General features: G+C 51.2%; 1 protein-coding gene across 1 annotated transcript; it reads left to right on the forward strand.

Annotated features, from left to right (window-relative positions):
• Positions 1-27,355, forward strand: HS3ST3A1 (heparan sulfate-glucosamine 3-sulfotransferase 3A1). Its single transcript, XM_048965169.1, has 2 exons — positions 1-847; positions 23,096-27,355. Exons 1-2 carry the CDS (start codon positions 270-272, stop codon positions 23,712-23,714), a joined length of 1,197 nt encoding a protein of 398 aa, XP_048821126.1. The 5' UTR covers positions 1-269; the 3' UTR covers positions 23,715-27,355.
• The last annotated feature ends 402 nt before the right edge of the window (positions 27,356-27,757 follow it).

Raw genomic sequence — 27,757 nt, forward strand, 5'->3', positions numbered from 1 at the left:
GCGGCCGCCGCACGTGGGAGCCCCGCGCCGAACCTCCCCCCAAAAGCGCCGGCGGCTCCCGGCAACGATTCTTCCCACCCGGCCCCGGAGGCGGCGGCTCCGCCGAGGCGATGCCCCCTTGAAGCTCCGCCGCGGCGAGGCCCGTGGGGCGGCGGGGATGCGGCGGAGCGCGGTCCCCTTCCTCCTCCTCTTCCTCCTCCGCCGCCGCTGAGCGCTGCGGGGCGGCGGCGGAGCATGGCCAGGGCGCCCGGCCGCCGCCTCGGGGTAGCATGGCCGTGAGCGCGGCGGCCGCCCCCGCCGCCGAGCCGCTGCCCCGCAGCATCTTCAAGAAGTTCCTGGTGATGCTCTGCTCCCTGCTCATGTCCCTCTACGTCTTCTACTGCCTGGCCGATCGCTGCCAGACCTTACCCGGACCCATCATCGCCGCCGGCGCCGCCTCGGAGGAGGAGGAGGGCGGCGGCGGGGGGTACCTGGGGGGCTCGGCCGAGCTGCCCCCCTGGCAGGCGGCGGCGGCGCGGAGGAAGCGGCTCCTGCAGCGGCTCAAGCAGCGGCGGCGGCGGCAGGAGGCGGCGCCGGGCCCGGAGGTGCCGGCCGGGGACGGAGGGAGCCGGGCCGGAGGTTCGGGAGGAGGCGGCGGCGGGGGCAGCGCGGCGGGCACGGCCGGCACCCTGACGCTGCTGCTGGGAGAGGGCAGCAAGCGGCTGCCGCAGGCCATCATCATCGGCGTGAAGAAGGGCGGCACGCGGGCGCTGCTGGAGTTCCTGCGGGTGCACCCCGACGTGCGCGCCGTCGGCGCCGAGCCCCATTTCTTCGACCGCAACTACGAGCGGGGCCTCGCCTGGTACAGGTACGGGGGGGGGGGGCGGGCGGCGGCACGGCGGGGCCGGGCAGCGCTGTACCCGAGCCGGCAGTGCCCCCCGCTGGCCGCCGAACCTCAGCCCGAGCGCTCCTCTCGCTCCTCTCGCTCCCCGCATCCCCCAGCCCACGGCTCTCCACCGCTTTCCCCGTCCCTGCCGCTCCCGAATCCTCTCCACCTGCCCCCTCCCTGACCCTCAGCTCTCCCCGCTCCCGGCGCATCTCCCGACTCTCGCGGGGCAGAGCTGCCGGACGCTCCGGGGGCTGCTAGCGCGGTGAGCTCCGCGTCCCGGGGCTGTGCGGGGATGCGAGGTGGGACCTTAGCCCCGAAGCCCGCTGCTCCTCTGACTCCCAGCCCTTGAAAGCGGCTTTCCTGCCTCCTGCGCGCAGAAGGCGCACATTTCCCATGCAAATGTTGCAGCAGCCCTGCGATGAGTAAACCCACACTGTCAGTTCCAGGGCAACCCACACGCTCACCTGCCTCAAAAACAAACAGTACGGTGGATGAGGTTCTTATTTCAATGCGTTAGTGTTTCATTCAACCAAAGGGAAGGAGTCCCCTTGAGAAGAAAGAGAACGTTACAGCCAAGGGGCATTGTTGCTGTTCAGATGATTTCCTCATGTGTTTCAAAGTTCGCAGAGGAGCATCTGCCGGAGGTTCCTCTGGAAAAGATTGGTTGGGGTGGGGGAGAAACAGCTCTTCTGCATCGCGTGTTTGTGGCTTTTGTGAATAAGTAAGCAAAAAGGAGAGGATTCGGGGCAGACCCGGAGCTTATTTTGCTTGCAAGTGAAGCACGGCTGTCGATAGAGAAAAAGGGTGATTTGGGCTCAGCTCGTGGTGACAGCCTTGAAATGCCGAGTAGGATAGTACCGGCAGTCCAGTGTTTATGTGAAGTCTTAACACGTGGAAGTGATGAGCTTCCCTGCGTGTCCGATGGTGTCGGGAGCGCGCCGGGCTGCTGCCGGCAGCAGGGTGTGGGTTCTCCAAGCAGAAAGATTTCCTTTCGTGTGGGCTGAAGCTGTCTACAGAATTATATTTTTAGTGCACGCTTATCCAATTTCCACATGCCGACCCCGTATCAGAAAGGAAGCATTAAAAAGGAATCTGCAAACCTCAAGGAGTTTAATCAAGGCTTGACTTTGAAAAATAAACACATGGCTTTGGGATGGCATCTACTGAAATTTATGGGGGATATGCAGGAAAGCTTATTTATCAAAGATGCTCTCGAAGCGCTGGGGAGCAGACAGCAGCGGGTTTGGCCCGCTGGCTTTGAAATGAAGCCTGGGCAAGGAGTGCAGACCCAGACAGAGGAGGAGCCACCGGCAGGGAATGCACAGCACAGCCCTCAGCGCAGGGGGTTTCATTTCCCAGAGGTTTGGTCCTGACCTGGCAGCTCCTGCTCGTTGGAGGTGCTGCCCTGCAGGCTGTTTGTGTAATGGTTGTGTGCGAGCACCGGGTATGCGAGCGCTCCCATTAATTGCTGCAGTTTGTTTGCTCTGGTATTTGATGTACTGAATTTCACCATTTTTTTTTTATTAGCCCTACGGAGGCTGAGGTACAGTGAGTGCTTTGTATGGGATTATTCCTCTGAGACCTAATCTTGCCCGCTTTGCTTGTGTGAGTAATCTCTCCGAACGCACACGGTCCCGCTGTGATGGCAGTGCGGTGTCAGCCCGCCAGTAACCCATTGTCCACCCGTTGTAAATGCTCACTTTACAATGACTCTCTCCGTGGGTTTGCTGTAATCTTTGATGAGGGTTCGGTGCTGGGGAAAAGGCCAGATGTTTGCCAGGGGTCCTCATTTCTTATCTTTGGCATCAGAGTCTTAGGTTTCACGTGCATTTCTGTTTCCCAGCCGTCAGACTAAACAGCATCATTACAAGGCATAAACAGTGGGGTTGGCTTTCAGCGCCCGCAGGAAGTCGGCCCGGCCAGCACCCTGTTGCAGGGAGCACCACGTTCATGGCTGTTTGCATGGACATAGGTTTGTACCAGGGGAGCTACTCCTGGGTCCAGGTGGCACCACAGAGGACACCCTGGGAAGCACAGAAGTGAGATGTCATAGAATCATAGAACGGCCTGGGTTGACCACAATGATCATCTGGTTTCAACCTCACTGCTGTGTGCAGGGTCGCCAACCACCAGACCACATCCAGCCTGGCCTTGAATGCCTCCAGGGATGGGGCATCCACAACGTCTTTGGGCAACCTGCTCCAGATGGGACCTCAGGTGTGAGAGGATTGTGGTTCCTCCTAGGAACAAAAGAGCACCTCCAGTGCCCGCCGCTTGCTGCACATGATGTGGGGTGCACGGATGGCAGTGGGTCAGGATGGCCCTGGGGTGCTGCACAGTGCACGCAAGCGATGGGAAGCGCTGCCTGTTAAATCGAGCAGAATAATGGCTCACCTCACAGCCAGCATTGTGTCTGGGCAGCAAGGCGGTTGTCTTAAAGAGAGGCTGATTTTTAAAAATCAATCTGACTGGTTTAATTTGGGAAGTGTGACACCTCCGATCTCGTGTGTGGGTTGAATATGGAGGGAAGATGTGTGCCAATGGAAGATCTCTCTGTTTTGGGTTTGCGAGTCCCCTGTTTGTATGGGGACAAAGGGAGGGGAGGGGGCAGCCCACAAAGCTCTCATTGACTTCCCAGCACAGAAATCGCTGCTTCAGCCCTGAACAAGGCTATTGAGCTCACAGAGTTCAATAGCAGGTGAGCATGTGTTTTAATAGCGTTCAACTGCAACCCCCACCCGGAGCAGGGCTGCACACAGCCCGGGGACAACTCAGGAACAGGGGCTAATCCAGTCAAGGGAAAAAAAAGAAAAAGAAAAAGAAAAAAGCCTGAATAAAAAAAATATCTGTGTTTGTGGGTGATATTGCAAGTCTGGCTGGTTCCCTCTGATCCTTTGTTAGCCTTGCGCTGATTGAGCTGCCTGTTGGAATGTCATTAGGCTGTCAGTCACCCAGGAACATTTATTTCATATGTTTTAATCTCCCTGCTCTGCAGCACCGATGCCAATTCCACTAGAGCGAAGCCAAGCTAATGTCATTAGATTACACCCGATCCAGGGGAAGATGAAAGATGCTTCAAAGTTACCCCGTCAGGTTGGGAGTGTAAGTATCACTCCTCCCCGCTGCTCCCAGATCTGGGGAGTTCTCTGTCTCATAATTAATGGCCTCTCGAGATTTCTCTACAAGGCTTTCTTTATTTTTCCTTTTTTTTTTTTTTTAAGTCCAGGCAACCAGTGATGTTTGTGAGTGGAAAGGAACAGAGGATGTCTTGGGATGGTTTGGTTTAGGGGGGGAACATGGTCAGAGCTGCTGCTCACAGCTGCATCCCACCTTCCTGTGCAATTTCCCAGCCTCAAATCACAGCAGAAGAGCCCTGGGGATGGAGGTGGTGGCCCTCTCCTGCAGTGGTGGCTGGCCCAGAGGTCTGGGCTTTGTGGTCCCTGTGATTCAGCAGCACCATCTCAGAGTGCTTTGTGACCCCAGCAGTGGGACAAGAGGGCATGGATGGTGGCAGGAGAGGTGTTGGGGAGTGAGTGCAATTAATGAACATTGCAGCAGGCAATCAGGAGGTGCAAACCTCTCTGTAGGAGGGAGATGCTGTAGCAATAGCTGCCTTGGAGCAGCATGATCTTATCACCTGTCCTCGCATCATCTGCAACAACACCAAGGCTGTGCATTCATAACATGCCCTGCCAGAACGTGGCTTGTGCTGTTGGACATCAAGTTCGTGCTAGTTTTGGTTTTCCACTCCCTGCTATGCGTGTGTGAGAAGTTCTGGTTTAGCAACGGCTGCTCCTTGTCCTGAGAACACCACGTCTCCCAAACACATCTGAATTGCAAATAGCATCAAGCGCAGCCCGCAGCATTTTTTTCTGGAGCGTGCAGCCTTGGACAAACCCATGCTGAAGAGGATCAAGGTCCTTGTTTATTTATTAGCTGTGTAATCAGATAACGTTTCATACTGAGTTCATTGTGCCAGGTGCTGTATAAAAAAGGAACAAAGGATGGTCTTGGCCCCAAAGCACAGATAATTCACTGTCAACAGCAGGTGGAGACTGGCTGGGATAGGCTCGAAGACAGTGCTTGTCTCCTGGGCAAGGAGTTGTCACAGGATGGTAACTGACTGGTTCTGGTGCTCAGCACTGCCTTTGCAGGGAATCCTGGCTTGGAAACTCTAGGGCATGTTGGTGAAGGCTTGAAGCAGTTGGAAGCTTGTGCCCTATGGCTTAGGAGGCACAAAAAGTATCTGTTTGCCCATCTGTAAAAGCAGGAGGGCTGTCACTGCTTTGAGTCTGAGACATCTGGATGTGGCACTAAGTTTTAGTGATGGGACTCAACAGGTCAGGTAATGGTTGCACTTTGTGGTCTCAAAAGTTTATTCCAGCAAAACCACTTCTGTGATTCCAAGGCACTGAGAACACCAGGAAGGCAGAACCAGATGGGCCTTTCCCTGTCGCAGATGCCTGGGACAGCCTCGGCTCGCTGTCACCTCGCAGCAAGGCAGAGTGCCATCTAGTGTGCACGCCGGATGGCACCGTCAGATGGTGGCACCGTCTGGGCACAGCACCCCAACGAATCCAAGTGCAAAGAGCTGGGGTTGGGGCCCTCATTCCTCAAATAAACCCCGCAGTGTTATTATTATTGGTGGTGCTTTTAAATGTTTTGCATCCATATGCATCACTTCTCGTTTTGGGCAGCGCAGAAGTACGTATCCAGTGCTGATGGTGGGGTGAGAGCTCCCCTGTTGGCACATAGGGAGAAGTCAACCCATTCTCATCAGAAAGCATCCAAACAAATCATCAGTGTTTTATTGGACTCATTTTCTCAGTTCTGCATGGGGACGTTCAGAGATTCAGAGGTCTGTGAGGCCCATCCTCCCCTTCAGCTCAGCTTCTCGCCCCGGTTGGTGCCTGGGTGCAGGAGCCTGCAGGAGCTCAGTGCCACCTGTGTGCCCCCCATCGCTCTGCCCACGCTCCAGGGGATTGCAGCAGGGTCGTTCCCTGCTGGTGCTGAGCAAGCTTGAAAGTATGGCCCCGGCCATCCAAGATTTTGTCAGTTAAATTCACAGAGCCGCATCTTGTGAAAAGCAGCGCGAGGCTCCAGCTGGCTGGGGCCAGAGCCCATTTATGGCAAAAATTGCGATGCTTCTTTAGGGAAGCAGCAAATTCACCCTGCTTATAAATCCCGAGTCTTCCTCTGGGGTCGGATCTTGCAGATCCCAGCGGCTTTCCCTCCTGCAATTTCTCCACTGCCTGCCGGGGCTCCTTCCAGTAATTCTGCCAGGTCTTTGGGGCTGCCCCATCCCTACCACTGTGCCTGCAGCTGAGCTTGGGTTTCACCCCGACCTTTTGAAGTCTCTAATAAGAGCAGTTGGGTCTGGGGTGGGGGAAGGGAGCTGGGTCCTTTCCAAGAGCTCAGAGCAACGAACAAGTAAGCAGCAAATCGGAGAGTCACCTCCCCCCTGTGTGCCCTCCCTGTCTGCATTAAAACTCCTGAGCCGCTAATTACGCTTTTCCCCTGGAGAGCATCGAGGTAACCCAAACTGCCTCCGCAGTGAAACAGAAGAGGTTGGCAACGGGGAGCAGGGGCTGCTGTTGTGGCCATAAATCTTTGCAAATTCATTACGTGCAGGTATTAGGGAAGGGAAGCGGATTAGGTTGCAGTTAAGGTCATGTTCCTGGGGTGGGATGCTATGGGTATTTCCCCCGGTGCAGAGCCCTTTTGGGGTAGTGGGGCAGTTCAGGCATGGTCTGGAGGGCTGGGGCCGCCCCACTGTCCTGGCTGCTGTCCCTGCACTGCCTGGAACGTGTGGGTTTTCATGGCTTGGGGTTAAACACATTCACCCCCATTAGCAGGACGTGAATCACAAATAATTTTACAGGAAGACATTTCTCAGAAATCCCTGATTCCCTCTGGGGACAGCCAGCCCATCCTCCTTGCTTCCTGCATATGCTGCATAACTTGCTTTTTCAGTTGCAACACCATCAGTTGTGGAGATAGAAAGATCCCCACTTCAAACTCCCACTGAGCCACAGGCTGGGTCTGGAGCAGCATCCCCTGCCCTGGGAGATGAGTGGGAGCTGGGAGCAGCCCATCAGACCTTCAGCTTCCATTGCTGCTGTGCCATCTGAAGCTGCTCAATTTACGTTATAATTTTTTTCCTCTAACAAGACGTTTTTTTCTGCTGAAAATGTTAGAAAGGGTGATTTGTTGTGACGTTTCCAGCTGGAAAAGGGCACCCTCCCAGAGCCCATGCTTGCTGGAGTTGCCTTTTAAGGGAAAATATCAAAACTGTTTCTGATTTCCGTATTTATCTGATGATCAATATGTATGCACTTTCACACGTGCATTTTTGGGCTCTAAAATGTTGCATTTTGTCAGTAACATTCAATTTCACTTTCACGTTCCTTATTGGAACACCGTATACCAGCACCTTTCACTGCTATTGGAACGTGTTTGTGCTGTCAGACCTGAGCAGTCCTGGAAGCCTTTCTGGGGGGAGAAATCGCACATCCCAGCTTCTGGGTTTGCCACCGTGAGGAAGCTGTGTCCTGAGCCCTGTGGTACAGGGTTAGTAAGAGAAGGACCCTGTGTTGTACCTTGACAATACCTTGTACCTGGGAAGCTCCCTCAGCCTGGCTGAGTGATGATGAGCCAAGGCCATGTCCAAGTTGTGCCTCAGTTTCCCCAGCTGTGAAATGGGGCTGCGCTGCTGCATTTAGCCACAAAGGACTTTGTTAGAGCTGCTCTGCCTCCTGTGCTTCCCAGAGCAGTGAATCCACAAGAAGGGGCTCAGAGAGGAAGGATTTAGTGGGATGTGCACACCTGGAAGCCTCCAGAGGGGGCCAGAAGTGGGGGAAGGGCTTCCTGGCCGGACCCAGATGCAGAACATGGCAATTAATTGAGTTTGTCTGCTTCCAGCATCATGGGGTCAGCATGGGGGTGGGACACAGGCAGGAGCCCTGCACAAGCCCCCTGTATACAAAGCATTTGGGTGCAGATATCACAGGATTCATCTGCTCATTGCTTCCTGATTACAAATGGGGTGTCTGGCCGGGTGACAGTGACCTGCCAGCTTGCAGCTGGTGCCTGGATTTGTCCCTGTTTCTGGCTCCCATCTGTGCACCCTGATGATCCCAGGGGCTCTGGCAGAGTCAGTGCCACTGAGCAGCCATCACCCTCCCCTCGGCTGTGCTGACCCTGGCCAGCAGCACTGCAAACTCACAACTGGCCAATACCTTACGATCCTGCAGGCTTTCCTGACCACCACGGGGATGCTCAGGGACAAATTGCACTGAGGAGTCCCATGCATGCCCTGAGGGGTCACAGGACTGTGGACTGCTTGCCTGCTTTGCCCTAAAGCTCACAGCAGTGTGCTTCGGGCCACCATTTCTTACACTACAGAGCAATGCTTTTCCTTCTAGCTTGAGGTGTAATCTAAATTCTGTTAATCCTCTTATAGGAATCTGGCTGGGAGTCTTCCCCATCTGATAGCTTGCTGTAAGGGGTGGAGGTGTGGAAGGGGTGAGGGCCACCCTGTCCTGAAGATCCTGAGCAGTGGGGTCTGCAGAGGGATACCCCATGGCATCACGTTGGAGTTGGGTTTCCTCTGCTTTGAGTATGCCTCCCCCATAGGGTGTTACTGTAAGACCGCAGGGAGAAGTGAGCGATGTCACCTGGTCACACCTCAGCTCAGGTGCCTTTCTCCTCTCCATCCAGATTCACCTTGGTACCCGTGCTTATGATCTGGCACTCCCCGAAGGCACCAATCATCCTGCTGCATGGAGCTGCTGGAGCTCACTGGGAGTTCTGCCATGCATGAAAGCTCTTCCCTCCATCCCTGGGAGTTCCTACTGAATTCCCATGGTCACACCTGCAGAGTGCCCTGGTGGGTCCTGCTCTGCTCCATGTCACCTTCATGGTCACCTTGCCTTGCTGGGAGCCAGCTCAGCCAGGAGCTTTACCTTACTACCCCAGGAATATATATATCTATCAGACCACTGAGTTTTGCAAACTCTCTGGAGTCTGTCTGTGTGTCTCTCTGCATCACACAGTGCAGCTGAACCCATCATCCTCTCGCTGCAGCAGCAGTTCTTCTCCACAAGTGAGTCCTCCCCAGGCAGCTCTGGCCTCCCAGGGCAGGTTTCCAGGAATGCTGTCCTGAGCATCTCCTGCTCAGCAAATCGTGGCCATCATATGTTTAGGGGAAAAATTGGATTTGCCTTGTAATCTAATCGATGTTAAATAACAGTCATTCTAACTCCGGCGGCTCTATGTTTAAAGTGCAGTTGGTCTCTGGGGATCATCGGAGTTATTTAATCTAATGAAATCACCATTACTGTCTAATGAGGGTGCACCACGGGGATGCCTTTCACTGTGCCTTTCTTTCCCTGGAAGAAAGCAATGGTTTAATAACTGGCAGCCAGAGCAGAGCATTCAGCAGGGATAAGCAGGTACGGTGCAGTGGGGTGAAGGTGGGGACCAGAGCTCTTTTGCTACCTCTGGTGTCTTCTTAATGTTAGGTGCTGTTTCTTGAGCCATGTCAGTGCTGAGCACATTTTCCGGCCCAAACAGGAGTCACGGTTTCCAACACTTCTCAGTACTTCGTCCCACCTCACATGCTGACTCCAGCAGGTTGCTCCCTGATTTTGCTTTCCCTGTCACAGTCCAGAGTGTTTTTGCCATTTTTTTTATTTTTAAATGTTGTCCCCTGAACTTGTTGTGCTTTTTTTTGTTCTCATTAAGCGATGTTTCCTTGTTTCCTTATATCCTTCTAGAGGGAGACAGGGCCTGTTCCCATGCAGCTTCTGAGCCTCCCAGTCAGCTCAATCACTGCAGCCCAAGCCAAGCACATGCTGCTCTCCTACGCACGGAGCTCATTGTGTGCAAATAAATGAGAGTTACGGTAGCAGCAGGCAGGGGCTGTGCTGCTGTCAGCTGTCAGCGTGGCTGCATCCTGCCTAGCCAGGGCATTGCTCCTTCCCCATAGCGTGTGCTCTAATTTCCCATTATGATTTCTTTAATAGAACTGATACTTACTGTACGTTGCTCATTTGCTGCTAAAATGGGAACCATTAGAGCAGTAAGCAGCAATTACCATCGGAGCAGCATCGCGGGTGAACTCAGCGCAGTGCTTCCCTGAAGGCTGAGCCCTGCCTCTGTGGATTGGACACCCACAGTCTGTAGTGCTGGGGCTCCAGGGCAGCTTGTTTGGGATGGGGTGGGATGCAATGGGATGGGATGGGATGAGGTGCAATGAGATGGCATGGGATGGGATGGGATGGGATGGGATGGGATGGGATGGGATGGGATGGGATGGGATGGAGTGGAGTGGAGTAGGATGGGATGGGATGGGATGGAGTGGAGTGGAGAGGGATGGGATGGGATGGAGTGGAGTGGGATGGGATGGGATGGGATGGGATGGGATGGGATGGGATGGGATGGGATGGGATGGGATGGGATGGAGTGGAGTGGGATGGGATGGGGTACCTGCTGTAAGGGTGCCCAGCAGCCTGCATGTGCAGAACCACACTTCATGTGTGCCGGGAATGGATGTATCTGGCTTGGCATTGGCAGCTGATGTGGATAAGGATGGGCTGTGGCTCTATGCGTGCTGCTGATCTACTTGGGGATATGTCCTCATCCTTTGAGCAGCCCGTCCTCAGGCTTTTCCCTGAGAAACAGTTTCCATGCTGGAAGAAAAAAAAAAAAAGAAAAAAAAAAAGAGGGACACTTCTACTAATTCAATCAACTCCTAAAAACCCATATCTGTGCTGCACAGTATCAGAGGTCTGTGAAAGATCTGACACCCCAGTGAGGTTGGGTGCAGGTTGGGTCCCCCTGCATGTCAATGAGCACCGGGACGGCTGCATTCAGTGCCTGCAGCCCTCTCACACCTCCTTCATTATTTGTGTGCTATCCGGCGTCATTAAGATATCAAGTTCATTTGGGTACATCCACATTGGCAGTTTAATTATGTCTGGGTACTACTCTGTATTTTATTCATGGACTATCTGGGGGCGGTTGTCAAACACAAGCCCTGGAGATAAAGGTTTGGTGGCTGCAGAATGCTAATGTCCCGCTGGCTCCCTTTTGACAAATACACATGCCAGTTATTACCAAACTGATTATTTCATTCATTAACACCACATACATCAGCTCCCTTCACCCAGTATTATTGTATACATTCATCTTTTCATAAACAATTACCTGACAAGGTTGGGAAAGGCAAGTACTGGGGAATTAATGCTCTGATGGGAATTTCCTGGCGTGGGCTCGTAACAAGGTGCTGGGTGTGTGTGGAATGCCCCGTTAGTGTGATCGCTTCATTAATCAAATTAGGGACAATAGCACGTCACATGAGCCCTTGGCCCTCAATGGGTTGGGAGCCGCTTGCCTTGTGCTGGGCGCAGCCGATGGGCCCCGTGTTGGTAACAGGGGACCTGCAGTGATGCTTACAGAGCATCCCCTGTGACCAGCCCACGGTGTGCAGCTTTTCTTTTTATTAGTGTTATTACTGTCACAAGGAATATTTGCATGAGAACGGGTTCTTTGTTCATTTTTTTGTGCCTATTTTCCGGCTCTCTTGTGCTGCTTTCCCTTCCTGCATTGGTGATGGGAAGGAGTAAGGCACCAGGGAACAAAACACCTGGGGAGCATCTGGGGAACAAAACCCCCGTGTCTTCTTGATACATTTTTTTTTATAGTAAAGGAGGAAAAAGAGAATATGGGGAGACATGAGCAGTGAAGAATAACCAAACCCATGTAGTAACCAGTTCTTGCAGCTTCCTTAGAGATAGTGGAGAACACATCCCACAGAGGCACAGTGTGCTGTTGGTCCCACATGTGTGTTTCCATATATTGGACCCTCTGTGTTTTCCACCCAAAGCTGCCACTCAAGATGAGCAGCTCTAACCCAGCCACAATCAGTTCTGCTTCTTTCTTGGAAAGTGCTTTGGGGTCACACTCCTGCTCTGCTCCAGCGTGGGATTTGCAGACTAAATAAGGGATCTGAGCGAGATTTAAGTGCCTATCTCCCTTAGTCCCCTTTGAAAAAAGCCCCACTGGGATCACTAAGAAGCTTTTGCAAAAGGCATTAATCCTCCTTGCTATCTCTGCCCATCTCTTTGATCACACTTAAGAATCTTCAGTTCCAGGGGTCCCAGCTTTTCAAGTGGCTTCAAAGAGCCAACATCTCACTGGTGGGAGCCCCTGGGTCCTGCTGGGAAGGTGCTCCCCTTCCCTTCCCTTCCCTTCCCTTCCCTTCCCTTCCCTTCCCTTCCCTTCCCTTCCCTTCCCTTCCCTTCCCTTCCCTTCCCTTCCCTTCCCTTCCCTTCCCTTCCCTTCCCTTCCCTTCCCTTCCCTTCCCTTCCCTTCCCTTCCCTTCCCTTCCCTTCCCTTCCCTTCCCTTCCCTTCCCTTCCCTTCCCTTCCCTTCCCTTCCCTTCCCTTCCCTTCCCTTCCCTTCCCTTCCCTTCCCTTCCCTTCCCTTCCCTTCCCTTCCCTTCCCTTCCCTTCCCTTCCCTTCCCTTCCCTTCCCTTCCCTTCCCTTCCCTTCCCTTCCCTTCCCTTCCCTTCCCTTCCCTTCCCTCTGCTGGATCACCTCATATCACACTGATGCCCAAGTGACTGCATCCCCACGCAGGATGTGGAGGGAAGCATGGGGTGAGCATCCAGCCCCACCTCTGCCTCCTCCCCTGCTTACTGCACAATGTACTCATGAAATTTAGATCTGCAATCAAGTGAGAATTCCTGAAATATGTAAGATCACTCTGTTTGATACCGGGTGAGACAGTGATGCATTCCCTGGGATGAGGTGGAATAGCTGAGCATATAAAAGAGCTCTTAATGCACGACCTTTTGAGCTGTGGCTAAAATGCCTCAGTAGCCAGCGGAGCTGGAGGAGGCCGGGTGAGATTGCTCCGCATCTTCAGCTCTGGCCCCCACCTCACCCAGAACTTGCAAATGAGGCTACGAGGAATCTTTTGAAGCTTTCTGTTTTCTGGAGACTTTTGCCCTCTTTGCACTTGACTGCTTTCCTCCAGGAATGAAAGTAGGCAGCCCTTTCCTCACCATTAAAGTTTCATTTAGCAAAAGGACAAAGAATTGGCACGGGAAGGATGAAGAATGACTGTGAGGGTAAACTTGTGTGACTCCATATATTTTAGATCATAGCCTGAGGTCAGTCCCTCTATTTTATAATACAGATAAAGGATTTTCTGGCCTTGCAGCAGGAGGAGATGTGTGGTGATATATAAAGAAGTCACTTCTCAGCGTAATTGAAGAAACAACCTGTTCTCAGGAGTGTGGGTTTGGCTCTCCTAAAACCCTCCACTGCTGTGCACACACACACAGGTGTACTTCTCCAACAGAACGCAGCACACTATGCTCCAAAAATTAAAAATCTCTATCAAATCTAAAGGACTCGAGCACAGCATCTCAGAGGATGTTTTTACCTCCAGGAGAGTGTGGCTCACCACAAGGTGCACTGCTCCTGTTGCCATGAATGCTGCCACTTGGTCCTACAAAGTCTGCAGCAAGGGAAAGCCCTTGTCCTGCTCCCAGGACAGCCAGTGTTCATGCTATGGCCATTTTTTTTTTTCACTTGAAGAATGCATTGCTGTGATCGTGCACGTCTAAAATGTGTTTGCACAGAAGAAGAACGAGCCAGACATGGAAAACAAGCAAATCACATTATGCATTGGAGGCAATAATGCTGCTCCCGAGGGACAGAGATAATAGAGCAAAAGACAAAAGAACAATAGACTTTGCCGGCCTGAGCGCTCGCCTGACTGTGGCTTTGCTGGAATTATCCCCAGTGTCCTCAGTGTCTCTGCTGGAACTGGACAGGGACTGGGCACAGTGTGGGGCTGTGCAGTGTGTGCTTCAGGTGCCAGCATCCCTACAGTGCTCTGAGCATGGCTCTGCACAGCACTCCCATGGCACGGCAGGTGTGGGTTCCTTCCAAGCTGGCTGTCATTTTGGTTTGGAAAAACTCTTTGTCCCCAGTTTTGGAGGTGATGGAATGGGATGCAGAGGACATGGCAGGGCCCATGGGTGGGTGTAATGGGGACGGCTCTCCTTGCCAGCTTGGTGAAGGAGCCTCCAAAGCCAAGGCACCAAGAGCTTTTGGAAGACCCGGGTTGAGCTATACCCCAAAGGGCCCTTTGAACAGACCACTGAAGTTCTGTCCTCTCTTGAAGAAACAACCTCTGTTCCTCTCTTCCCATTCCTTCTTTCTTCCTTCTTTCTCCCTTCCATCTTTCTCATTGTTCGCTTCTTCTGCCCTTCTTTTGTTTTTCATCTTCTTGCTTTTCTTCTCTTTTCCTTTCTCTTTCTCTCCTTTTTCTGTCTGTCTATCTATCCTTCCATCTTTTTTAGATCTCAGCAAATTCCAGGGAGGCATCAGTTGTCTTTAACACCCAAAGGAAAAATTGAAGGGAAGGGTTCAATTACTCGTGTGAAAAATGAGTCTCCTAACCGAGGTCTATCCATTTGCTAGTTGTGCTTGTTTTAAAACTGAATTATAGAGACTGCACATTTTTCTGGAGACAAATGCATTAATTTTTCTCAAAACAGACAAGAGGGAAGCAGAGGGAAAATAAGATAATAAGAGTTTCCACAGTGATTTATATGCCTTTGTGAAAAATAATGGGGGAGGCTGCAGCCGGCGGCCGGGGGGAAGGGGTGGCGATGGCAGGGATGGCTGGGGGAGAACTGCCAGAAGTCCGAGCAAGATGTTGGCTTTGGATGATATAAGATCGCTTTACATCTTCCTCCGGCTTGAAAAATCTCTCCTTCTCTCCCTCTGTATACACACACATGAAATATATGCCATACGATGCTCTTCAAATCAGCGCAGGCCATGCTGTTTATACAGGAAAGGATTGTGTTTCTCGCCAACCTCTCCCCAGCCCTCCCTCTTCTGCCAAAGAATAAACTGGGACCTTCCGAAAACAAAGTGGTGGCTGCAGTTTGTAACAGATTTGCTCTCGTGTGTGTTTACCCAGGGCAGGAGAGCCCTTCCCCGGGGCGGCTGCCTGTGCTCTCAGGCGCAGAGCAGCGGGGTTGAGTTTATTTTCTTGCTATCTGTTCCCTTTGGTTTGATTTACACGCGAAAAGAGATATTTTTATGATAGCAATAGCAAATTGGGTTTCTTTATGGCTCATGAGAGCTGTTTTACAAAATTGGACTATTTATGTAGTGTACTGATTGCGATGTAGTTCCGAATTTAATGTCTAACTGTAGGGGATAAAGAAAAAAAAAGAAAAACAGCACAGCAAATGGCGTTTTTTAAAAGCTACAAGCTGTTTGTGAAGCGAGATGCAATGGGTGACTTTTACTTGAAAAGACGCAGTGGACATCAGCAGCTCTTAATGTTTGGCCAAGTGAAAGTGAATGGAGAACCCCGAGGGCTGGGGGCAGTTTCAGCAGTGGGTGTAATTCATGGAAACCCCCCAGGAGGACAACAGCTGCCCCAGCGGCAGTGCCCGTGCTGGTGGCTCTCTCCAATTACTCACAGGAATGACTCGATGCCTTTATTCCCTGTTGGTTTCTGAGTAGAAAATCCCACGGTGTTCAGAGGGATCTGAGAACAGAGAGGCTGAAAGCGATGCTTGAAAGCAAAACCCGAACGTCTTCCAGGGCAGATGGTTAATGGCGTGGTTCGGTTTATTTGCCCAATGCAAATCACATCCCGTCTGCCCATGGCTGCAGGGAGGCCAGTTCCTGTTTGTTTGGCTAAAGCAAGGCTGAGATTTCTCTGCGGCTCACAGGTGAGGTCCCCAGGGACCATAGAATCATAGAATGGGTTGAAAAGGAGCACAGTGCTCATCCAGTTCCAACCCCCTGCTGTGTGCAGGTTGCCAGCCAGCAGACCAGGCTGCCCAGAGCCACATCCAGCCTGGCCTTGAATGCCTGCAGGGATGGGGCATCCACAGCCTCCTTGGGCAACCTGTGCCAGTGCTTCACCACCCCCTGTGTGGATGGGGATGAGACATGAGGCTGTGGGATCAAACCTCCACCTCCCTGCAGACACAGCTGTCCTCTGGGGGCTTCCATCAGCAGTTTGTCTCCTTCTCCCAGCCCAAAACCTGGCAGCGCTCTGTTGGTGGGTCTGTCCCCCCTCCCTGTGTTCAGATCAGGAGGGCTTTTCAGGGGGTCCTCATCTTCTCCATTGGCCCTAATTGAAGGCTGGAGAGATTCTTCACAGATTCCCAGGTTTTTTAAAAGGAGGCATTTGCATATTAATAAGAAGCTGTTCAGACTGATTGGCTTAATGTGTTTGGGGTAAGTATAATTAAACGTCAAGGGAAATATATCATGGAGTAATGAAGCTGAAGCTAATTTATCAAAAAATGAGGCCTAGAGAGGGAGACATTCCCAATAATAAACAGTTCTTCAACCTTCCTCTTTAGGTGCTGTGCTTGGAGCATATGCTCTTGGCAATCCATATGGGGAGAAGTGACCTGCATATTGCTTTGTCCTGGGGGGTCTTTCTCATTTGTGCCCCACTGCCAGCCCCCTGCCATGGCTGAGCCCATCCGTGAGATCTGTGGGGCAGAGACGGGGTGAGGTCCCTGTGGGACCAGCAGCAGCACTGGGGAGGGTACTGGGGTGGTTTTACATACAGAACACTTCAGGGAAGAAGAGCAGTCATGAGGTTTCGTTGTACCAGACTCAGTTTTGCTACTGGGTCACTTATGCCTTTTTTTTTTTTTTCCTTCTCATCTCTCTGTCTTTTTACTCCAGAAGCTTTTCAGAGCACATGCTGTCTCCTGCTCTGTTTATGTACTAGGCTCCTAAATATCAACTCCTGTAGGCACAGCTTTGCTATGAACAAAAAGTGCAACCCTCATTCAGGACTGCAAGGCTGGTCCAAAAACAGGGTTTGCTAACATCAGGGTGAGGCTCAGGCTGAGGTCCACACTCATCCTTACAGAGACTGTTACCCTTCTGCATCCCAAAGTGTGATGGGAGAAGGCGGTGAGCTCCCTTCCACAGCACACTTTGCAGCAAACATTCCATTCCATTCCATTCCATTCCATTCCATTCCATTCCATTCCATTCCATTCCATTCCATTCCATTCCATTCCATGCCATGGTTGGACTAGATGATCTTAGAGGTCTTTTCCAAAGTTAATGATCCTATGATTCTATGATTCTGTTCTATCCCATCCCATCCCATCCCATCCCATCCCATCCCATCCCATCCCATCCCATCCCATCCCATCCCATCCCATCCCATCCTATCCTATCCTATCCTATCCTATCCTATCCTATCCTATCCTATCCTATCCTATCCTATCCTATCCTATCCTATCCTATCCTATCCTAAATTCTATGAACTTGTGGCTTTAGGGAAGGACCGGATTCATGGAACTCCTTGTCAGCCAGCCATTGCCATTGCACCCTTGGCCTCAGTGGGAAAAATTCCCCTTTGGCAAAATCTGACAGAATCAGTAGGTTGTAGAGTAGTAGAGGCAGCTGTAGAAGGTCAGTGCCAGAGGTGATGGGATGGATCTGGGCATGATGAGGAATGGCAGGGTGTGTGCTGCCTGATGCAGAGCATTCCTCAAAAGTTTGCTCCCTGCCTTCCCTGTGCCCTGCAAAGAGCACTGAGGTTGAGGAGCAGCAGGCTTGTGGCCATGGCCAAGAGGAGACACTGCAGGGCTCCCCTGCTGCAGAGGGGGCTGGGGAAGCCAAGGGAAGATGCACTAAAGCCAAGGGAAGATGTGCTGAAGTCAGCCCCAGCAGATGAAGCTCCTGGTGGCACAGCTTTGATGGCTTTCCCAGCCTCTCAGAAGGGAAAAGGGCTTTTCCTGGGGCTGGGCTTGGAGCTGGGCCATCGTCCATGGAGGCTGTGCCCAGGTCCCTGCTTTGGAGCAGTGAGACACATCCTGGAGTGATTTTCTGAAGCACTGAAGTGGCTGAACCCTTGCAGAGATGCCTGTGGTGCTTGGCACGCAGCAAGGGAAAAGAAATTGCTTTTTATAAAATAAATGAAAATCATATAAATTATGTATACATATATAAATTACATATTTAATATATTAAAAACAAAAAACAAAAAACAAAAAAAAACCCACCACCCCACTGCAGTGCTCTGGGCACAGACAGCAGTGCTGCTATGGCAGTGCTTTTAGGTCAGAGCATCCCTACACATCTCTGGCTGTAAAGAGGCATTCCCCTTACCCAGCCCATCCCAAAGGAACAGGATGAGGGTTGGGACAAACACACAGGGCTCCCTGTATCCCTTCAGGCTGCATTTTAGGGATGCTGTGTCAGGCTGTTGTCGTTCCCCTTAACTTGTGTTTTGCTGCAGTTTCCTATGGCAGGAGCTACAGTTCTCTGTTGGGTAAAGTAAGAAAGCACCTTGCAGCCACTGCCATGTTGCTTCCTTCCTAATCTAGGCTGTTTTTGAGTATTTGGTCCTTCAGGAATTAACGATGAGCAGCACGAGAAGGACTTGGCTGGGTGCCTCTGTGTGCAGAGGTTCTGCTCCCATGCATTGGAGTGAGACATGAGTGAGCAACACTGATTTTAACCAAATTTAACCATCCCTTGGGGATGCTGTGCCCATCCCGCAGCCCAGAGGAGGTCAGATTCCTCCTCTGCAAGGGATGGCAGAGGAAGGAGAGAGGGGTCGGCAGCCACACTGATAAGATGCTGCCTGACAGATGCGGCGTGGAAACAGATGCTCCCAGCTGCAGCTGTAATGAGATCCATAAATACCGAGGGTTGCTCAAATAAACGCCGGCATCCGCCACACGATGAGCTCAGGAGCTGCTGTTGTCAGCAGGCACAGGGTGGGTAGATTTGGGGCAGGAGGAGCACCAGGCAGTGCTGCTGCAGCTCTGTGTGCAGGCTGTGGGGTGAAGGGGCCCATGCTGTGCCTAGCTCCAGATTTCAGGGTTGTTTCCCAAGAGCCTAAAAGGGCAGAGGTTGTGGGTATGTCAGCACGCTGAATGCTTCCTGCCCTTTCAGCTCAGCACAATTGGGCGCTGGTTTCAATATCCTCTCAGGAACACTGGGGAGAACAAAAATCTCTGTGCTCTGGGAGGTGTCATTTTGAGACTGATGTCAGCAGGAGCTGGGTTTTACCCAGCAGTTCTACACCCAGCGTCCTGTTTTCCCCATAGGTGCCTCCAAGCATTTTCCACTCATGAACCTTCCTCGCTCCCATGGGTTTCCCTGGGATTTTTTGGTAGTCCTACCAGATTCCTGAAAGGCATCTCACCATATATTGATCCCATGTGATGTCTGAAGGAATAGGAGGGTCAGGGAGCTCGGCTGTGTCTCTGCTGCTTTCACAGCCCTTTGAGCTGCCAGTCCCCAGCCCAATGTGAGGACACCTCCCTCTCGTTAGGCATTGGTTTTAATTTATTTATCTGTGCACACTCCAGGTTACATTAACACTCTTCCCAGAGCATCTTTCTTTTTAATCTCCTGTACGTGCTGTAATGGGCCTCCTGGGAGCAAGGGCCTAAGAGGAGGGAAAGGGAATTGCATGTGATCGCAGTGCTTGTTTTCTTTTAGCATTTTCTGGTGCAGAAATGCTTGAGATGCTTTGGAAGAGGAAGGGAAATAGGGTGGGAAAGAGGAGGAGCTCGCGTGGCTGGGGGCTGTGGAGGGCAGGGAGAGATGCACTGTGCTGTGGGGCATGAGGCTGCATTGCATGCACGGTGCCTCAGTTTCCCCACTCTCCTCAGCCAGTGCCCTCATGCCAAAGAAGGCTCTGTGCTTCTGTTAAGGCTGCTGCATTTGTGCCCTTCCATCAAGGCTGCTGCAGGCATGCCCATCACCGTGGCACTTGGCCTGATCCTGGTTCCCATTTCTGCTTCACTCCCATTACCTGCCCAGTGCAGCAATCATGTCCCCTTAGCTGCCAGGTGTCATGCTGCAACCAGCACCTCTGTCCCTGTGCTGCTGCAAAGGCTGGGGAAAGCCCCCAGGTTTCCCAGCTTCATGCTCCCAGCAGTGCCCCCACATTGCACCGCTGCAGGCTGCAAACCCTGCATGAACACACCCTCCTTGTAGGGATGGAGCCTGATACATTGCTGCAGTTTCTGGACATGAAGCACTGCTTTGTTTCCCAGAACCTTGCTCTCACAGGGACACACCACCAAGTCCTGTCTCTAAGGACTCTGATCCCATGGCCAGGCTCAGGCCAACGCCCTGCTCAGATTTGTAAAGGGATCATTGTGCAGTCAGTCAATAAAGAGACATAAAAGCCATAACAAACACGACATCAAACACGACATTCCCGCACCAGGAGTGCCTGAGGCTGGGGACCAGTTATAGGGACATCCCAGGGTGACCCCAGCATGAAGGTGCCCACAAAAACGACTCAGCCATTGGGGTGCATCAGCCACTAAACCCAGCACAGCACCCACTGCACGGCTGAGACCGTGGTGCAGCCCCACTAAGGGCCAACTGCGAGTCCGCACGCAAATCCCAAATGCACCCTTTGAGGAGAGTCCTCCTCTCCTGTTAAGTAATTAAATAAAGCCCCGAGCTCTACTAAAATTAAAATAACAGAATCCATTTATTCTGGCAGGGTCTGCTGGTGGCTGCTCTTGCCAAAAACATTTTTGTGGTTCTTGTCTTTTCAAGTGGCTCTTTCGCAATAAAACCCAGATGCCATTAGTCCAGGGAGGCCTCCAAGCAACTGTTTACGTCCATGAAAGATGCCCTTTGTAATTAATTAATCTCCTGGAAGCTGTGGCAGCACATTCCCGGTGGGTCCCAGCATGTCCCTGCCCGCCAGGCTGGCAGCCGAGGTGCAGGTTCATTCCTGAGCGCTGAAGAAAGCCTTTGTGCTGCAGCTCAGCCATTGAAGGGGTTAATCTGCTCCTCAGGAAGACGCAGCAGAGATTTCAACACTTAACCTACCAAAACCCAAACAGAGGTTGGCATGACATTGCATGGGCTGCTGCTCTTGCTCAATGGCCAAGCACAGTTGAAAGAAGGTGGCTCTTAAGCACAGAAGCGCAGAATGGGTGCAGCAGGCACAGCTGAACAGCGGTGGGCAGCGTTGGGGGCATGAGAACAGGCAATGTGCAGAGGTATTTTTGTCATCTACATCCAGTTGGGTGTGATTAGCATTGGGGACTCATCCCAGTGCCATCAATTGATTTAACCCACCAGAAATCTGGCCAGGCTGTTTCTGACCCATATATCCTTCTGGCTTTGCAGCATTAGGTGATAGCAAATCCCAACACAGAACTATGGCTCTGCTTGGCAGAGGTCTCCCTTGTTCTGGTTTTGAACCCACCTCCATCCTTAGTGTCGAAAACAATGTTTTATGTCATCATGGAATCATTAAGGTTGGAAAGACCACTAAGATTGTCTAGTCCAACCATCAGTTCATCACCACCGTACCACTAAACCACACCACTCAATGTGACCCTCTTCTTGAACACCTCCAGGGACAGCAGCTCCACCATCTCCTGTCAGGGTGTTGTAGAGAGCAGTAAGATCTCCCTTGAGCCTCCTCTTCTCCAGACTCAACCATCCCAGTTCCCTCAGCTGCTCCCCATAAGACTTGTGCTCCAGACCTCTGATAGCTCCGTTGCCCTTTGCCATCCTTTAGCAAGTGACAGCTCTCTCATACCACCCAGCTTGTTTCTGAACGTCTCTAATTCAGGGACTTTCCCCCCAATAGAAAACCTCAACAGACAATGACAAAGAGGTGGCTTCTGTAGGGACCGTGGCTCTGCTCAGCCTCTATGCAACTCGGTTTCAAACAGCAAGAGTTGCACTAGGAGTGGTCAATCCCCACTGCCTCGTTTGTAACGTAACGACTCAGCCTGGGATTTGGTTGTTATTGGTGTTGTTAGCTGCTGTTGGCTTTTCATTGTTGCTGTCTTGATAGATGGGTTTAATTTGGCCGGCGTATTGCCCAGCTTTGCACACCAGATGTTGCTGCGACAGGGAGCAGTCCATCACCATGCGGCATCACATGGGGTCATTGCCTGGGGTCAGGGCATGCAGGACGCGGGTCCCAGGGCTGCAGTTGCCATGAGAACTGTGGTGGCACGGTGGTGAAGCCCCATCCATCTCCTGTTGCCCTTGGGTTGCTGGTGTAGGAAAAATCTGCCACCTTGGCTGGGGTCATGCAACCAAATGGTGAACCTCTGGCATTCCGCAGCCCCCATTTGGGGGTAATAACTGGGTGGTGTGAGTCTGATGGATCTGATGTGCTGTCTATGTGCAAGGAGAGCTAATGGAGCTCCCGGGAGGAGCAGATGATCATTTGCTAAAATGTCCTGCACCCTTCTAGCCTGCCTTCTTTAACTCAGACGTCATCCACTGGCCAAATCCTGCATTCTTTTAGCATATCCCACCCAATGCCCAGCTCAGGAGAGCAGGAGTGACCCAAAACTGAGCCCTCATCTGGGCCAGGAGAGCTTCCCAGCAGCTTGCATGCAGAATTTCTTTGGGTGGAAGAAGGAAATTGCTGAGGTCAAGGGGCTGACATTGCACATTTTTATGTGACATCAGCTTGTTGCCACCTTGAAAATACCAAAAGATGGAGTCTTACATCCTGGCCCTTGCAAAATCCCTTGCACCCTGAAAAAAGAGAGTCTTGTTACTCAAGAAATTCACTGTTATTATGGGGAATTTAAGCCAATGTGCAGGAAACGCCAGTGTGGGCAGGATGGAATTTAAAAGGGGTAGGATGTCAGGATTGCAGAGGTTTGCTCTGTTCTTCCAGTGTCATGGCATAGAATCACAGAGCAACAGCATGGTGAGGTTGGAAGGGACCTTCAACGCCCACAGCCCTAACTCTGCCATGGGCTGGCTGCCCCTCACCAGCTCAGGCTGCCCGGGGCCCCATCCACAGCCTCAGGCACCTCCAGGAATGGGGCAACCACACTTCTCTGGACAACATCTCACCGCCTCTGGGTAAAGGATTTCCTCTTCATATCTGGCCTAAATTTCCCCTCCTCTTGTTTAGAACCGTTACCCCTTGTCTTGTCACTGTCTGCTCGTGGTAGGATGAGAGGGGGGATCCATCTCAAGAAGTCCTTTTGAGGGCAGAATAGGATTACACCAAGTTGCTGGTGTGTGCTAAGGTGCTTTTTGAGTCGGAGCACTATGGGTTGACTATCCATGCTAGAAGGAAAGCGAGCTGCGTTGGAGTCATGAGGTGTGAGGACATCATGGCTGTGGTACTTGGACACCTCTAAAATGTTTGGCACTAACGTGTTCCTCTCCCTTCAGGGACCTCATGCCCAGGACCCTGGAGGGGCAGATCACCATGGAGAAGACCCCCAGCTACTTCGTCACCAAGGAGGCCCCAGCGCGCATCTCCTCCATGGCCAAGGGCACGAAGCTGATCGTGGTGGTGCGGGACCCCGTGACCAGAGCCATCTCGGACTACACGCAGACGCTCTCCAAGAAGCCCGACATCCCCACCTTTGAGAGCCTGACCTTCAAAAACAGGACTACGGGCCTGATCGACACCTCGTGGAGCGCCATCCAGATCGGCATCTACGCCAAGCACCTGGAGAACTGGCTGCTCTACTTCCCCATCGGGCAGATCCTCTTCGTCAGCGGGGAGAGGCTCATCAGCGACCCCGCGGGGGAGCTGGGCAGGGTCCAGGACTTTCTGGGCCTCAAGAGGATCATCACCGACAAACACTTCTACTTCAACAAAACCAAGGGCTTCCCCTGCCTGAAGAAGGCGGAGGGCAGCAGCAAACCCCACTGCCTGGGGAAAACGAAAGGCAGGACCCACCCCGACATCGACCAGGAGGTGGTGCAGAGGCTGCGGGACTTCTACCGGCCCTTCAACATGAAGTTCTACCAGATGACGGGGCAGGACTTCGGCTGGGACTGAGGCTGACAAAAATAATTTAAGAAAAGGAAAATATAATATAATATATATTTTTTTTACGTATCAGTAGGGGGTGGGGGGAAATACAGAAAAAAAAATAATAGTTGTGCTGAAACACGATTCATTCTTAATTTTTTTTTATTTTTGACCCTACTTTGTTGTCTTTCTTCTCTCAGAGATGTGTCACCAAAAGAGGCTGTGAACTGCAGCCTGGTGCCATGGACATCCCCTACAGCTTGGGTGCTTCTTCCAGCAGGCCTCAGGTTTTGCATTGGGATCCATTAAAAAAAAACATTGGGGTGCAAAGCTGCAAGGTATCTTCAGGTCACCTCCAGAAGTGATAGGCGAAAGGAGGAGTCATGGCCTGGCAGATCAGCTAGACTGTGGCTTGGAAATACCATCTCAGACCTTTTTTGTCCCTTTTTGACAATGAAACAAAGGAGGTGCAACATCTAATTTGGTTTTCAAAACCTTACTCTAGGAGATATTTTTTACTGCATAAAATCTTTGAGAGTTTTTCATTTATCCGTTTTTGGTTTGACATTTGCCTCTTCACTAAACCAAGCTCTTTTCATTGACCAAATTTAATTTTCACCTTACAGAAGCCAAAACCAATGTTCCTTTGGTTTGCTTTTGACCCCAAAAAAATCACCAAAAAGAAAACAAATTATTCTTTTGGTTTTAGGATGGAAATGGTCAAGAAGTCACAAGTTCCCATTCAAGGGAACTCCCTGCTCCCAGTAGTGTGCACCCCTGTTGTGGGCACTTCTCCCACTGGGGCCCATCTGAAGGGATTTGGGTGATGGGCAGGGAAGGGTTCATGATGCATGTGGACCTGTTGGGGGATGCTCATTAAACATCTGGAAGGTGGTGGGACCCCGCCATCCCACTGCTCACACACAGGAACCAAGTTTACAGTGTCTGGCGGATGATCTTTAAGCCATAATGAAGAATGTTTTGGGTGGCTGAAGGGTGGAGAAAGGGGAAAAATGAAGAAAAAATGCATTCAGAATGAGGAGAAGTTGATGGAAGGTTTCTTATCCTTTCCTGAAGAAGAACCAAGGGGGAAGTAGGGATGAGAGCATTGGTTGTGCAGACCTTTGAAATCGTCAGGCAAAACCAATCTCCTATTTGCAATAACCTGAAGGTTTAAATTCTTTGCTTTGATCATTATCACCTTTTTTGGACAGTAGAAATGGCTCAGAGACAGAAATCTATTAGTGCAGCAGGATCCTGCATTACCGTGGGCTTCTTTATCTGCTGGTTCTTTATCTCCAGCATTTTCTAGGTGATAGGTGCACCTAATTATGGCATGGTGCTGTGTACCAACATGATGCTCCCTTTCTTAAGCCCAACTTTAAGGAAGATGTGATGGGGGCCAATAAACTTACCTGGGCGTTATGGGCATTACCTGGAAAACCTGGCTGGGAGGGAGCATGGAGCCTCTGCTCACTGCCTGTCTGCATGTCTTCATGCCCCATCCCAGGAGGCATTCAAGGTCAGGTTGGATGGGCTCTGGGCAGCCTGATCTAGTAGCTGGCAACCAGCCTGCTGCAGGGGGTTGGAACAAGATGATCCCCTCCAATCTAAGCCAGTCTATGATTCTATGTTGGCCATGATCCTAATGAAATCAGAGCAGAGTTGTCAGGGAGTCCAAAGAATTTCACAGGGAAAAGATGCAGGGCATGTACCAGAAACTGCCATTCAATAGCAGTCATTTCCAGCTTGACCGTCCTGCTTGCTGTGTCAGGAGAACAGCTCAGGACCTGGGCAACTTCATGGCAACGAGTCCCATTGCAGGTGCTCAGCCACATCCCCTCCTGGCTGCCTGTAGATCCCCGCATCCTTAAGAACACAAACCCACCTGGTTCTGCATGCAAGGCCAAGTTCCCCAGGCAATTAAGACCATTTCATTTGCACTGTGGGATCCCAGGACCTTCCCCCACCGCTGTACCCTCAAAGCTAATCTCAGGTCCCCGTGCCCTGGTGGCAGGGCTGTGACATGGGGCTGGTGGCAGCAGCTGTGTCCTGGCCTCATGGCTTTGGTGCAACCCCATCTGGCCCCACTGCTGATTTTCCCCTTCCCATATCCCTACCCCAGGCAAGAAGGAGGTTTTCCAAGCTGCAAAAAAGAGTTACGCAGGTAGCTCCTTTGAGACTTAAGGATGGGATAAGCTGCACATGCTTTTGACAAGTATAAATATCATTTGAGCATAATTTTTTAAAAAATCAATATCATTATATTGCTGCTGTCTCTCATATGGTCACATTTAGACTAGCATAAACTGCTTTATAGTGCTACAGATTGTTCTCCCCATACTGAACCAGCTCTAGCAGTATGAAGCACCTTCCTACAAACGAGTTTCTACAACTGCCAGCAAATCACTGCCGTTAAATCCATACAGCTCCAGTGCATCCCCAAGCCCAACTCTCATATGTGCCTTCAAAACACTCCCAGCATCCCAAATTCAATTCCCATCAGTGCTGGAATGCTCTGCTTCCATTAATTTCTGAGGGTCTGACTCCCTCGATGCACACCTAGTCAAACCATTTAGGGATCGGGGGCTGTAATTGATTTATTTTTTTTTATCTGGGCCATAAGTAGTTTTGAAAATCCCTCCACGTATGAACAATGGCTTTTAAAAAGAGGTCATGCAATCAGATCGCTTTGAACTCTAATGGCGTTTAAGCCTCTAAACTCTTTAGGCTTATTTTAAAATCCAGCCATGAAGTTTAGATTATTTTAACCTAAGAAGAATTGAAAGTCAAGCGTTGAAACCTGCAGCCCTCCTGGGCCCACGGCGCTGAGCATCTGTGTTAGGAGGACTAAGCAAAAGCAGCTATAAGTAAAAATCAAAGTGACCCTATAGAGTGTGATTTAAAAAAAAAAAAAAGCAGAGAAATCAATACATTAATGATGAGAAACTAATTCAGGTAATCAAGATCTTTCTGATCTCGATAATCCAATGTGCCCTTAGGCACTGTAAAGCTTGGGCTCCTACACCGCACAGTGTTTGGAGTCTCAGGACATCTGTTTGAAAAGTAAACTTTACAGAGCACCCTGAAAATTTCAGACCAGTTGGGATTTCCTTTGTGAGCCCAATTTGGCACCGTGAGACACGGCCTCTGCTGCTGGGACCGGGGGGAAGGCAAGGAGGGGCTGCGGCTGTGCTGCAGTGAGCAGCACTGATTGCATGCAGTGAATGTCCTCAGCTCCTACAAAGCACTGCCAGCCAAGAATGTACCCAGTTAGAAAGAACACAAAGGTCAACATGCCATGAAGAACAGTGGAAGTATGTGGAATTTGGCGTGGGCTTTGGGCTGCAGCACCACAGAGTCCAATTTCTGGAGCACTTGGTGATGCCCAGCCTGCACTGAGTCATTTTGAGTAATCCTGATGCACAGCCTCCTTGGTTCTCTGGCACACACTAGCATATGCAATGTTACATCTCCACATTTGGGGAAAAAAATGCTCGTTTTCTTAACCATTAAAAAAAATTCTTGTTCGTATATAATGGTTTCTGGATTTTCTCTCCTCCCTCTCCTCCGCTCTGTGATGCTGTCATCTCTTTCCCTTTGGTGCTATTCCAGTATAAAGCAGACTGATTTTAATTTAATTTAAGAATGAAAAAGCACACATTTAATAAAGTTTACGGGTACTGAGAGGCTGTGCTCTCTTTTTGCTGGCGGCAGCAGCCTGGAAGGAGCGGGGAGCTCTGAAAAAGGCAAAAGCAGAATTACCCACTCGTGTCAGTCAGTCTACAAAACCACTTGAGCTGGCACTGCTTGGTTGGAGATCCCCACTTTGGCTCTTGGTCTTCTTGGCACCACTTCCACAGCCTTCTATCTTCCACTTAGCAATGCTTGATGTCTTACTACAGTCTCTAGGCAGCAAAACACCTTGGAAAGCCAAGTCTTTGCATTTTGCCCCTCTGTTCCCCGTTCAGCAAACCCTGCCATGTCCCTTTGCCACCATTCACGGAATTCCTTCTTTCCCAAAACCCAGCACTGTGTGAAACCCGAGGTGGGAGCAATGCACCAAGAAA

Source organism: Lagopus muta, chromosome 18, assembly GCF_023343835.1.
Source record: "Lagopus muta isolate bLagMut1 chromosome 18, bLagMut1 primary, whole genome shotgun sequence".
Classification (NCBI taxonomy): domain Eukaryota; kingdom Metazoa; phylum Chordata; class Aves; order Galliformes; family Phasianidae; genus Lagopus; species Lagopus muta.

What these genes read in the sequence shown, in the direction of transcription:
- HS3ST3A1 (XM_048965169.1), top strand. Translation starts at nt 270, where the DNA reads ATGGCCGTGAGCGCGGCGGCCGCCCCCGCCGCCGAGCCGCTGCCCCGC. An exon ending in CGGGGCCTCGCCTGGTACAG is followed by an intron (nt 848 to 23,095) that starts GTACGGGGGGGG and finishes CTCTCCCTTCAG; the next exon opens with GGACCTCATGCCCAGGACCC.